Raw genomic sequence first — 12,343 nt, 5'->3', positions numbered from 1 at the left:
GCGCTTCAAAGACCATTGGTGGTGCTCGGTCACTTTTAATGCGCGGGGGGCATTTTTAATTGGCCTGCTGGAAGAATGGACGGCGTAATCCCTATCATAATGCTTTTTTTTTTTAAAGATACTCATCAAAAGCTTGTACGTCTTGAACCGCTGCCTGATGAGTTCCGCCGAACGTGTGCTACACCTGCACCATCTATTGCGGTGTTTACCAACACTTTTTCCTTTTATGTATTTATTTATTTATTTATTTATTTATTTAACATTAAGGGAAAAAAATCCACCAAAAGTGTTTTCTCATATTTTCAATTTGCAGAAATTATGATCGCACGTTCTTTTTTTTTTTTTTTTTGTAGTCCGCGAATGCGTATCCGTGAATGTACGGGAGTCCGCTGCATGCGCATGCCTTTACAGTGTTAGAATTACATTCCTTACCGATCTAAGTATCGTTCTGATATCACCAAATTTTGGAAGCTGCACAACAAGTTGATCGTAGTAGTTAATTTCCTTTTCGGGAGGCGCATTTAAACACATGGTAATTAATGAACAATTTTTCCTCTTTCTTGATGCATATGTTTGAACTTTAAAGTTTATTTTTTCTATGAAAGTGTATGTGCAAAAATGAATCAAAACGATACTTAAATTATGGGTTGCATAATTGGAAAGTGGTTGAAGTCTTAAAGTGTCAGAGCAGGTATAGCATGGACAACGCGACCATGTTCACTTGTTCTAAACTCAAGATCGGACTTTCGAAATGTTACTGTTTGAGGTGAGAAAAACTCAAAAGTAGCTAATTTTAACAAAAAAAAAAACATTGATTGGACAGTGATTGTGGCTTATGAAAACGACAAACCCGCATTAGCATTTATATTTCTTGCAGGGTTAGTTCCTGTTACTGCGTTCTGCTGCTGTACCTAATGATATGACCAGTGTGTGTAGAGTGAATACAAGCACAAGTTATTTGACTTTTTTTTTTTACATTTTATAACGGGAACAAAATATTTGCCTATACCGCTAAAATGCTGTAAAATATTGGCCCCTATTAATGAAATGCGCAGGTGTTCCTAATAATGTGACCTGCTTTCCACTCGTAAAATTGCAACAGCTCCATGAAGTCTAAACGGGGAAAATAGTACATGCAGGTTGTTTTTATTTTCAAAGGCATCAAGTCGTCTCCTTCCCGTCATGCAGCAGCGGTCCGGGCACATAATTACTTTGAATGTCAAAAAGATGTCGTTTTAATATCGTCTCCATTAGCCTGTTGGCTGGGTAATTAAGGTGCAGATGAGGAAACAGATGGCATTTGCTTACAGTGATTCACCGAGTAAACAAAGAGGAGGATGGATGGATGGATGGCTGGATGGATGGAAGGAAGGAGGGAGGGAGGATCGAGGGAGGGAGGCCGTTTTCTTCTTCATCTGCACCTCCTCGGTGTTGTTCACTTGTAGTCATCAACACACGCTTCTTCATATAGCTGCGTCAATACGTGAGGGAGTGAGCAGGTGTTTGTGTTAATATATATTTTTTAAATTCTATTTTACTGTATACCTGTCTGACTCCAAGAAACACTTAAAATGTACGGTTATTCTTGAGGGTATTTATACAACAGTAATACCAATAATAATACTGAGAAAAATCATAATCATTATTATAACAATCAGTCATGCCATTTTTCCCCCTGAAAAATAAGAATGTTAACTGCATGAATAAAACACACACACATATATATATATAGATTATTGTAAAAATTATTATGAGTATTAACTTATTTATAGTCTCATGTATAGACGCATTTTTATTCATCTACTTACATTACGATAACAGTATGAAATTGAGTGACATTTCGCCGGAGCAAAAGCAGAATCTAATCAGTACTGCTTAAATTACTATAAATAAGAATGCATCAAAGAATAATAATAACACAAATAGTATAGGATCATGTAAAAACACCCAATACAAAAAAGACATGCAGAATCGATTCGAAAAAAATAGAACCTTAACAAATTGCAATAACTCTTCGAATATTTTGCCTTTATTCGAAAGTAATTATGTAACGCCCGTACGCCCCCCAAAATACATACGAATTTTCAATCGCCTATTGCACAAAATAATTTCGAATTGATGACACAATTTAATAACGTATTAGTTGATTAACTAACAAAAGAAAAAAAGGTGCTACTTACCACCAGGCGGAAGACGGAAGCGTCATCATTAATTAAGAGAACTATAAATAGCAACCCACACTTGTGATAAGTACTATTACTAAAAGTGACTCGAGTGATATAAGATTTGATGTCTTTTTTGGAAACAGGCTGCATCCAACTTGAGCTTTGTGGGAACTCCCTTCACATTCTTAACACTTGATATCGGAGTTTGGGAAGGGGGGGGGGATAAAAAAAATAAAAAGAGAAAGAAGAAGAACTCAGGTGGACACAGTTGAAAAAGGAAGGCAGCCAATCAGAACGCCGCCTCCCCTTTTGGCCAATGACAGGCGCCACATTGTTGTCAAATTGCTCTAATGAAAACGTGAGCGCAACAATAGTGAAGGGAGAGAGCGCTCTGTAGCCACTGACGCTCTCTGGAGGAAGTTAGTGTCTCACACGCACGTACACGCACGCGCTCGTCCCGGAGCTCCTCTTTTTCGGGGGGCGATTTCAACGATTATCATCACTCGGTCGATGCGGTAGAAGCGCTCCGCGGAATCGCTCACGTTCATTCAGCCAGCAATGGATCTCAGAGCGGAGATGCAGCCCGCCGTCTCCTCGTCGGCCTCGGTCTCCGCCGCTCAAGTGGCCGCGGTGGCTTCTATCCCGGTGTCCATGGCGGGCAGCCTCCTGCGCGGGCCGCCGCTCCTGTTGCGCGCTGCCGACAAGTACCCGCGCACGCCCAAGTGCGCGCGGTGCCGCAACCACGGCGTGGTGTCGGCCCTGAAGGGTCACAAGCGCTACTGCCGCTGGAAGGACTGCATGTGCGCCAAGTGCACGTTGATCGCCGAGAGGCAGCGAGTCATGGCGGCCCAGGTGGCGCTGCGCAGGCAGCAAGCGCAGGAGGAGAACGAAGCCCGGGAGCTGCAGCTGCTCTACGGCACCGCCGAGGGACTCGCCCTCGCCGCTGCCAACGGCATCATCCCGCCCAGGCCGGGCTACGAGGTCTTTGCCTCGGTGGGCAGCGACAACAGCAACTCCGGTGAGGCTTCCTGCCATAATGGCTCATTGCTTCGTGCACTTTTGCATTGTGTTTGAGTGTGCGCCCCCCACCCCCCGTTATCGATATTATAAATATCCTCTCGTGAAAAATACATGTGCTTCCAGTCCAAAAAGGAGGATGACGACCCTTTCGTTATAGGATAGCATCCAAGGGTGCAATCCGTAATGTATCAATATATTCTCTTAAAAAGTTAAAAAGAACCCAACATAATTCGTTTTAAGGGTTAACTGTAATATAATATATAAGTTAGTTATATTCTGTATGTTTATCATGAGCCTCTGACAGATTTTTTTGTATTTCAACCAAATTACTGCGTGGATGTGCATTCTCGTTTTCCTTTCCTGAAGCGAAGCAAAGGAAATTTTATAACGTTATTTTATTTTTTTGCAACGAAAATGAAAAATGTGATGAGATGGATTCTTTCAAATTCGTTAAACAAAATTTGCTGTAAATAAAAAATCTAAGTCGGTGAGAAAGTACAATTTTGCGATGTAAAATACGTAACTATTTTGCTGCTTCCCAAAATAATTATTTTTAAGATTAATTTTTAATCTTAAATTGAGTCTCTCGTTAACAAAAAAAAAATCTGCCTTTACAGAGATTACAATTGTCACATATCTGAATTATCAATATTGAAAAGTGTTCATTTAACAGTACGTTGTGGTCGCACTGAGAGCTGTTTCTAATATTTTGGTGACCTTATGAGGAAATATTATTGTGATGCAAGCAAGCCACAAGCACAGTAAATAATCGTTTTAATATTTTGTCCCCATAAGCACATCTGTCTCACATACAATAACTCTTGAGGTAATAACCTACCTCTCAGACAGAGTGAACAAATACAATAAAATTATTATCACTAGAAACACTTTATGGAGCCCTTTAAAATTTTATTTCATTAGAAATTTGAAAAATGGCCTGTACTGATATTTCCCCCAATTTTTTTTCAGCTGACTCGAGCGTGCAGAAATTCGACTTGTTCCCAAAGGGTCAAGCATCTGGCCCTTCCACGCCACAGCAGGCTGGCGGCACGCAGACGCCCGCAGAGAGCGACGCCCCGGGCCTTTCATCTCCAGACGCTCGCCACGGAGGAGGCGGAGCTTACGGCTCCGAGAACGGAGACAGCGAGTCGTTCATCCACTCGCCGGTGACCAAGCCTTCGAAAGACGGCGGCGAGACTCCCTGCAGGTCCGTCAGCTCCCTGTGCTCGGACTCCGGTTCCGAGACTGACAAGGACGAGCGGGAGCCTTCGCCGTCCCCGTCGCCGTCCTCCGCGGGCCCCAGGCAAATGCACGCCCTCGACATCCTCACCCGGGTGTTCCCCAACCACAAGCGCAGCGTGCTAGAGCTTGTCCTGCAGGGCTGTGGCAAGGATGTGGTGCAGGCCATCGAGCAGATCCTCAATAACCCGACCCAGGGCGCCCAGCACAAGTCCAGCTCCGAGGAGACTTGGAGCGCGGAGAGGCTGCTGCAAAGCTCGCAGCCACCTCCTTCCACCTCCTCGTCTTCCTCGGCTCCAGCCCCAACTCGCCCCATGCTGCCCGGTGCCATGACGCTCAGCAACCGCTCGGCCTTCTCGCCCCTGCAGCCCAATGCCCCCCACTTCGGAGCTGAGCCGAGCGCCTACCCGCTAGGAACCCACCTGGGACTCAACCCGTTGCGGCTGGCCTACTCAGCGCATAGCCGCGGCCTGGCCTTCATGACGCCCTACTCTACCACAGGCCTCATGCCCACCCTGGGCTTCAGACCCCCGATGGACTATGCCTTCAGCGACCTCATCCGGGACAGGACGATGTTGCACAAGGAGCAGGGCTACGCTGGAGGCCTGTACGGGCCTCTGGTCAACAACACGCCGGACAAACAGTGACTGCACACATACACACACCCACACACACACGCATAGTAAACACAGTAAACACACAGATTCCATTGTATTTGTGGCCACAAGTGTTTGAATGTTGGCAAAAAAAAAAAATTGTTGTGTTTTTGGCTGTGGGCAACTGTAAATAAATCTGGCTTGTAGTCAAGAGACTCATTTGACTTTATCTTAAATTCTCTAAATTCCATGAAAATTCTGCAGGATATTGAAAAAGAAAAATTGCAAATCATGTTTAAATAATGTTTTAAACAGCGGTTGAAAAATCAATTAAACGTTTTCCAAATTAAACTGCAGAGACTCATTAAGTTATTCTAACTGGCGCATATTAACCCTTTTAAGATGTAATGAATTGATATAATGTAAAGAAAAACTACATGAAAGGACATTTTGTCTTCTATGTAATTATTGTTTCACTTTTGTTTTTGTATATACTTTCTTTTCAACTGCCTTCGCGGCGCTACTTTGACTTCTTTCATTTAATCTTTTAGTGACAAAGTGCAAAATCAAGTCTGTTGCTCTTGAAACGTGCTGTCACGTTGTATGAATATGCTGGGAAGAATAAATGTTATTTTAAAAAAAAAAATCCTACCATCACCGTTGTGATGCCCGTGTCTCTTTTGAATACTTTGTTAGGAAACAGATAATTGATTTTTGTTTTAAAATGAACACACGAAAATTGAAATAAACCTGGGTTAGCACGTCCGCCTCACAGTTCAAGGGATATGAGTTTGATTCCACCTCCAGCCCTCCCCGTATGGAGTTTGCATGTTCTCCCTGTGTCTAAGTGGGGGTTCCCTGAGGACTCTGATATCCTTCCACATCCCCAAACATGCTTAGTCAGATTGAGCACTCCTGATTGCCTGTAGGTGTGTTTTTTTTTTGGATAAAAAACAAACATGTATTATAAGGCTTTTTTTTGGGGGTAAAAAATGACTACGTAAAGTAAGGCTTTGTCTTTACTAAAAAATGACCATGTATAGTAAGGATTTTTTTTAGTTAAAAAGAAATTACCGCGTAAAGTAAGTTTTTTTCTTTACTAAAAAGATGACCATGTATAATAAAACTTCTAATTGCAGTAAAAAAAGAAACACTTCAAGACTTTTTTTTGTACTAAAAAAACAGACCATGTATATATACTAGTAAGGCCTTTTTTTTTTCAAAGACCATGTATAACAAAGCTTTCTTAGAAAATGAAGTCAAAATTTTGCAAAGAACTTTGGCACCTCCTGCTGGCTACTTGGTGCCAGCACATGGATATATTGCAAGTTTGCGTGATGTTTCATGTGCTTTTTTGTGCTGGGGTGCAGGTGGCCACTGTGGAGGACAGCGTCATCGACTTCTATCACTCCCGCATTCCCAAGAAGCAACGGAAGAGGACAATGGTGGAGGAGTTGCTGGCTGATGCCGAGTTCCGGAGGTTAGTAACATGACCAGACTTGCAGTTCATTGGCTAATGTTTTGTCCAATTGACTTTAATAAGTCAATGGGAAAATTCAAACCAGTAATTAAAAACAGAAACGAGGCTTGGAATTATTTTACCATTTTATTTGTTTTGATTTGCTCTGTGAAATCCATAAAAAATATTCCTTGCATGATTGCAATCAACTAAAATTGCATTAAAGCAAAGGAACTTCACAACCATCTTCCTGGTGCAACAACAGGTCAGTTCTCTAACATTGAGATCAGAAAGTTACTCGATGTCCAAGGGTACTCTGTGCATCAGAAGAATCTTCTGGACTCTGCTGTGGATCTGCTCCCAGTAGGATGGACTGGGTTCTCTGGTGTACAACCTGGGAAGGCCAGACAAAGAAACATATTCTGTTGTAAAAAAATATATTTTGTTGTCTATTTCCAACTCCAACATGTTGACGATATTCTCTTTGTCCACTAGAGGGCGCCACAGCACCATGTGAAACAACTATGACTATCTTGAAATCTGACACTTCCTCCTAAATTCTTCATTCCACCTTGAACACAAACCGTGCGTGTACTATGTCGCAACGCAACAACCTCACTACCCGATTAGTTACACAACGATCCTTTTTGATGAGCTCTTGAGCCTACTATGCACAACACACGGTGCAGCCAAATATTTGACGTGGTCCAAATCAAGTCCCAAAGTCAGAAAGGAGAATCACGTCCATCGCCCCACAGACTTCACCGCAAGTGACATCACAGTTTTTGTACTTTTTGGATACGTATACTCATTGTGAATGTCTTTTGTTCAACAAAGCTATATATATAATTTTTTAAATCATTCCTTTTCCGGTGTGTCCAGGGTATTAAAGAATTTGACGCATTTTTTTCCAAAATGTTACGCCTAAAAAAACCTTAATATCGTTTCAAATTTGTTGGCTGAAAATCAAGTCAAATAAAAAAGCAAATAAAATAATAGCCATGCAAATTGTCTGACGTGACTTGGCCACACCTCCGGTGGGCGTAACCCGGCCGGCTTTTACCTCCGCCCCCCATAGCTGTGTAAACAAGTAACCGAAGCAGCAAGTCATCGTGACTACGTTTTATTTCCATTGCACCCTTGCGTTACTATTCTATTGGTCACTTCTCAGAAGGTGCAGTCATATAAATAGTATAAGGCAAGCCCCCCCCTCTCCCCCCTGCTCTTGGTTGCCACGTTTCGTCGCGTCGGACGCTTTTTCCTCCCTACAAAAGACGGCACACATGGATCCTCACAACACTAACGCGGAGGCGAAGGGGAGCCTGCTGAGCCACGCGAAGACGCTCAGGCTCCACACGGGAAATTTAGTCAACAGAGCCCGCTTGACGAAGAAATGTCCATGTTCCCCCAGCGAGGAGGTAAACTTCTCTTTAATACCTTTGACCGAGCGAGCGTCCGAGTAGCTAGCGGAGCAGGTGTGCTAACAGCCTTAGAGGGGAAACATGCCTGACGTTGAGACTTATTATGTCAACATTTACTAAAGAGGAAGAAAATTGTCGCTCTCAACATGACGCCCCCAACATTCACTGGTTGTAAGTCGAACGCGAACGACTCTCAGTTTGACTTAACTATACAAAACAAATTTACTCAGTAAATACCTGCAAGTATGTACCTTTTCAAATGCTCCCTTCCACATCAAAAGGCCTAATCATTTCCCTATTTTTGACCTTTACGACTCACGTGGGCACCAGGTTTCTAACCACTGATATATTATGAATGAGGTTAGGTTACGTAACTTCATTAACATCCCGTCCTGGATGTCATTTTATCATTTGCATCAACGCTCCTTAGTTTGGTTGACTGGAAAAACTTGACAGCACAAGCCAGCTCTGTCTGCCATTATATATATCATTTTAGAATACATCATAATCTATATCATTACACCTTCAGTTGTAAACCTAAGCCTATCTTTAAACACTAACTATAAACCCTGCCCCAGGCTCAAAACACTCACCTCACCGCCTAACTCGGTAAACTGTACGAAACCCAAGCACTAACCATAACTCTTCTCGCCCATACGTATAGTCTGATTCTGCAACAGCATTGACCCTGAGCATTGATTTATAACCAAGTGTTGCATTCTTTATGCAGCTGGCCTCCACGCCCTTTGAACCTCAGCGAAATGGTAAATTGGATGGCGTAACAGTCATCCACTTGCTATGCTTTATAATACATGCCCGCACAAGTCAAGTGGAGAAACATGGTCTTGATCTTGCAGTCTACTGTAAATGTCTCCTCATCACTTGTCAGGAAATATTATTGGAATCATCAGGTTTGTCGAAATTCGGCTACGTATGAAATGAGCAAGCTCTGTTTGTCTTTCTCAGCTTCAAGAATGCATTCAGGCTACGCTGAGCAGCTGGTTCTCCACAATAGAAGGACCGACTGAGGTGAGGTGACCATTATTACTCACATCGGTGTTTGGGGTGGCTTTTTTAGTCCTCGAGAACCATGGAAACATAAGTATCTTGTGAGGAAGGAAGCATAATGTTTGAATTGAAGACCAAACTGATTAGTTGTATTTGCCTTATGGGGCGAGGTTCCACACGGTCGGACAGCAGGATTTCGACATAACAACTGGTGTGACGGACTTCAAAGGATGCCTGAAAAGAAGCTGTCATGGCCATTGTTCATGCAATACTAGACAGTCGTCTGAGGCGCCATTCCAAAAAGTCTCATCTGTCTGTTACAATGAATGGGGGGAGGTGAAACAGTTCATTGCCGTCTTATTATAGAACCCAAGATAAGCAACAAAGAAGAAGCGAGTGATACTTCATTTAGTGTGTCTGTGTGTGTGTTTGGTCAGGTGGACACATACCTCAGATATGCTAATCATCCCACTGGATTCAAATGGCAATGTAGTTAAGTTATAAGAGTCGGATGTATATAGTCACAGTATACAGTCAGCTGTCCCTCGAGTGGGGTTCGGAAAATAGAGAATAAAAGCCTACATACCCCATGTTTTTGTAATAGGATGAAAAAAAATCAGTTCAAAATTCACACTCGTGACTTATGACTTGCACCACTTGACTGGAATAAAAGAATCCTCATAACTGGGCCATGTGGCTGCGGTCAGATTCTACCATCCACATTTTTCAGACATGTATTACAGTAAATGGGAGTCAGCACACCTCCCACCATTTACATTGCCTCTTTTTTTACCCTGGCTAAAACTCAGATGTCCTCGTCTGCTTTTTCCGAGATCTTTTTATAAGAGCACAAGCCGTGATCAGAAGTGAGTTTCCACAGCGTCAAAGCGGGTTTTGTTGTCGGGAAAGGGGTACAAAATAATTTTCCAAGCCATCACATATTCTGTACCATTAAATGCATTCAGTTTGATGCATTTCAACAGGGGTGTTTAGACTTTTGATATCCACAATAGGGGCTCTCGTTCAGGGTCGGACTTCTTTACAACACGCTGTGCCAGAGTAACTCTGCACAGCTTCTAAAACAACAAAGCAATGCAACCTAATAATCTGCTTCCCATTGGTCAGAAAGCTTGCGAGGGCCAAGCGCTGCTCAGCGAGTTAAAGCAACTTTTTTTTGTTTTTGTAGGATTTACCCGACACATTGGACTGTAACATCCCCCAGGCCACAGATGCAATCATACCTGAGGAGAGGGAGGAGCTTAAGGTGTCAGGTTTGTAGCTTAAACAATCTTAGCATGGCATATGTTCAACTTAACTCTCATTGTCTTAAAATACCTTCAATTGGATTTTCTATAATTTAAGCATTTTTTTTTTTTTAAATATGAGCTTAAGCGGCCGCTCACTTAATTGCTTCCACATGTGGCTTTGTTTCGGCAGCCAAGCTGTTCCTCTTCGAGTCGGATCAGTCGTCCATCAGAGATGCAGTAGAGATGGGTAAGAAAGAGTAATATTTAGAAATGAAATGACACCGTCATCGACTGTATCTTTTCTTTCTAGCCTGTCAGACGTTGGCTGTGTCCCAGCTGGACTCTGTTATCATCGCGCCGCGAAGGCTCCTTAGCGGCGACGTCCAAACGCTGGCTCCCCTTCAGCCGGCGTGGGAGGAGCTGGAGGCGCTCGTCCGCAGCCAGAGGATCGCCGCTATCGGAACTTCCGACCTGGACAAGGACCTGCTGGAGCAGCTTTACATCTGGGCTCAGGTCTGTTGCAAATGTCATGTGCAAAAAAAAAAAAAAAAAAAAAATGGGAACGCAATTTATTGTTTGTGGGTGTGTGTGCCTTGTTGTTGTCCAGGTCAAGCCCAGCAGCAACCAAGTGAACCTGGCCTCCTGCTGCGTGATGCCCCCCGAGCTGACCGCCTTCGCCAAAGAGTTTGACATCCAGCTTCTCACACACAACGATCCTGCGGGTGAGCATATCTTTTTCAGTTTTGTTTCTTATAGTATATATATATATTTTTTTTCCATTGCTCAATGGTCACCTACCTTAGGGCAAAATGGCTCGATTGAGGAATTGTGACCAGAGAGTTAAATTAGGGAACTCCGAACTCGATTGGAGAAGTAACCGCTGTCATTTCCACGCAGAGTTGATATCAGCGGCCACCTTCCAGGAGGCGATGCAGGAGGGAACGCAGCACGCGAGCGCGGCCGACTGGAGGCTAGAGTGGCTCCTTCGCTACTCCGTCATCGTCAAGAGTCGCGGCATCATCAAGGCCATGGGCTACCTGTTCAGCGCCAGGAAGGCGGAACTCTAGCGGAGGCAAGCGAGGGATGAAGCCATTTGTCATCTTTTCCATTCACGACCACATGCAAAGTAACAGCTCTGCAAACATGGAACACAGCCTATCATACATTTACTGTCACATACTCTCGAGATTTGTATGAGGTCGGCATTTTTTAGCTGAATCATTTGGGAGAAAAAAAAAAACAGCACTCGTAACAAAGATTTAGTGATTTTGGGCTTTGTGAGTTTTACTGTTCAGCTACTTGCCAGAGAAGCTCAGTTTTGCACAATAAGTTTACCAAAACACAAGTTCACCAAAAAGCCCCTATATCGCTAAATTGTTGAGGAGTGTCCAAAAGTGGGCCTTTTTCCAGCAACATGCATTGTGCACATAACAATGTGGCTGGACACAAAGCGTACCTCTAAGACTTTTAACGCATCATCGGATTTTATAGTTGATGAGGTGTGCAGATATCAAAATTCATCCGGTACAATGAATATTTCTGTGACGTAAAAGGTAGTTTGAGTGACTGATTGTCACCTTGTGACTTGTGGCTTTACTGTTGGGTTATGTAATGATTTCCTCAACCGTCTTCAAATGTGAAGTGTCTCATTGCATCAGATCTCATGTTCATGTTTTTATCAACGTTTCGTAATGTCACCAAATGTCTGTACAAAAAAACTGTTGATTTTTTTTCTTCTGATGATTTGTATTGTTAGACGAATGGATTATGAAGGTCAGATTTAATTGCAAGATTTTCTTTTTCAGACTAATTTGCATTCCTCATTTATGAAAAATGCCCTAACTCAGATACATTTTTACCATTGGAAGCTCAGCTAGATATTTTTTACTCCAACATTTATTGATTTGTTGCCAGGGATAACATTCACGTCATTTGTCAAGAGATTAAATTCGTATTTTGAGATTAGGTTGTAATTGATATCATCTGTTTTTCCCCTTTAATATCTTTAAAGGTACGGAAATATATTTTCTAAGGCATTTTTATTTATGAGTTAAAACTTGCTTGATCCAGTAAATCACTTGAAAATATCACTGCTGTACTGGAAACATCCATATACTGTCATTTGTTTGTCAAAAATGGTCTTTATTAAACTGTATGTTAAATCAAAACATTGTTGGTGTTGATCTCA

The 12,343-nt window shown here is 42.6% G+C and overlaps 2 protein-coding genes and 2 long non-coding RNA genes across 4 annotated transcripts; 2 read left to right on the top strand and 2 right to left on the bottom strand.

Moving 5' to 3' along the window:
• Positions 1-329: 329 nt before the first annotated feature.
• Positions 330-2,320, bottom strand: LOC137840660 (uncharacterized). The gene is made up of 2 exons (XR_011087502.1): positions 2,181-2,320; positions 330-1,471 (listed from the first exon to the last, which is right to left on the bottom strand). It is a non-coding gene; the product is annotated as an uncharacterized lncRNA (long non-coding RNA).
• Positions 2,321-2,723: 403 nt separating this feature from the next.
• On the top strand, positions 2,724-5,649 carry dmrta2 (DMRT-like family A2). Its single transcript, XM_049725894.2, has 2 exons — positions 2,724-3,183; positions 4,155-5,649. The coding sequence occupies exons 1-2, from the start codon at positions 2,724-2,726 to the stop codon at positions 5,069-5,071; spliced, it is 1,377 nt and encodes a 458-aa protein (XP_049581851.1). The 3' UTR covers positions 5,072-5,649.
• A 964-nt stretch (positions 5,650-6,613) lies between these two features.
• On the bottom strand, positions 6,614-7,461 carry LOC137840661 (uncharacterized). Its single transcript, XR_011087503.1, has 2 exons — positions 7,162-7,461; positions 6,614-6,873 (listed from the first exon to the last, which is right to left on the bottom strand). It is a non-coding gene; the product is annotated as an uncharacterized lncRNA (long non-coding RNA).
• A 118-nt stretch (positions 7,462-7,579) lies between these two features.
• gclm (glutamate-cysteine ligase, modifier subunit) lies at positions 7,580-12,323 on the top strand. The gene is made up of 7 exons (XM_049725948.2): positions 7,580-7,897; positions 8,867-8,929; positions 10,095-10,179; positions 10,346-10,402; positions 10,466-10,668; positions 10,763-10,877; positions 11,053-12,323. The coding sequence occupies exons 1-7, from the start codon at positions 7,763-7,765 to the stop codon at positions 11,220-11,222; spliced, it is 828 nt and encodes a 275-aa protein (XP_049581905.1). The 5' UTR covers positions 7,580-7,762; the 3' UTR covers positions 11,223-12,323.
• The last annotated feature ends 20 nt before the right edge of the window (positions 12,324-12,343 follow it).

Source organism: Syngnathus scovelli, chromosome 10 (genome assembly GCF_024217435.2).
Source record: "Syngnathus scovelli strain Florida chromosome 10, RoL_Ssco_1.2, whole genome shotgun sequence".
Taxonomy (NCBI): Eukaryota; Metazoa; Chordata; class Actinopteri; order Syngnathiformes; family Syngnathidae; genus Syngnathus; species Syngnathus scovelli.
This window is presented reverse-complemented; position numbering and strand designations above follow the sequence as displayed.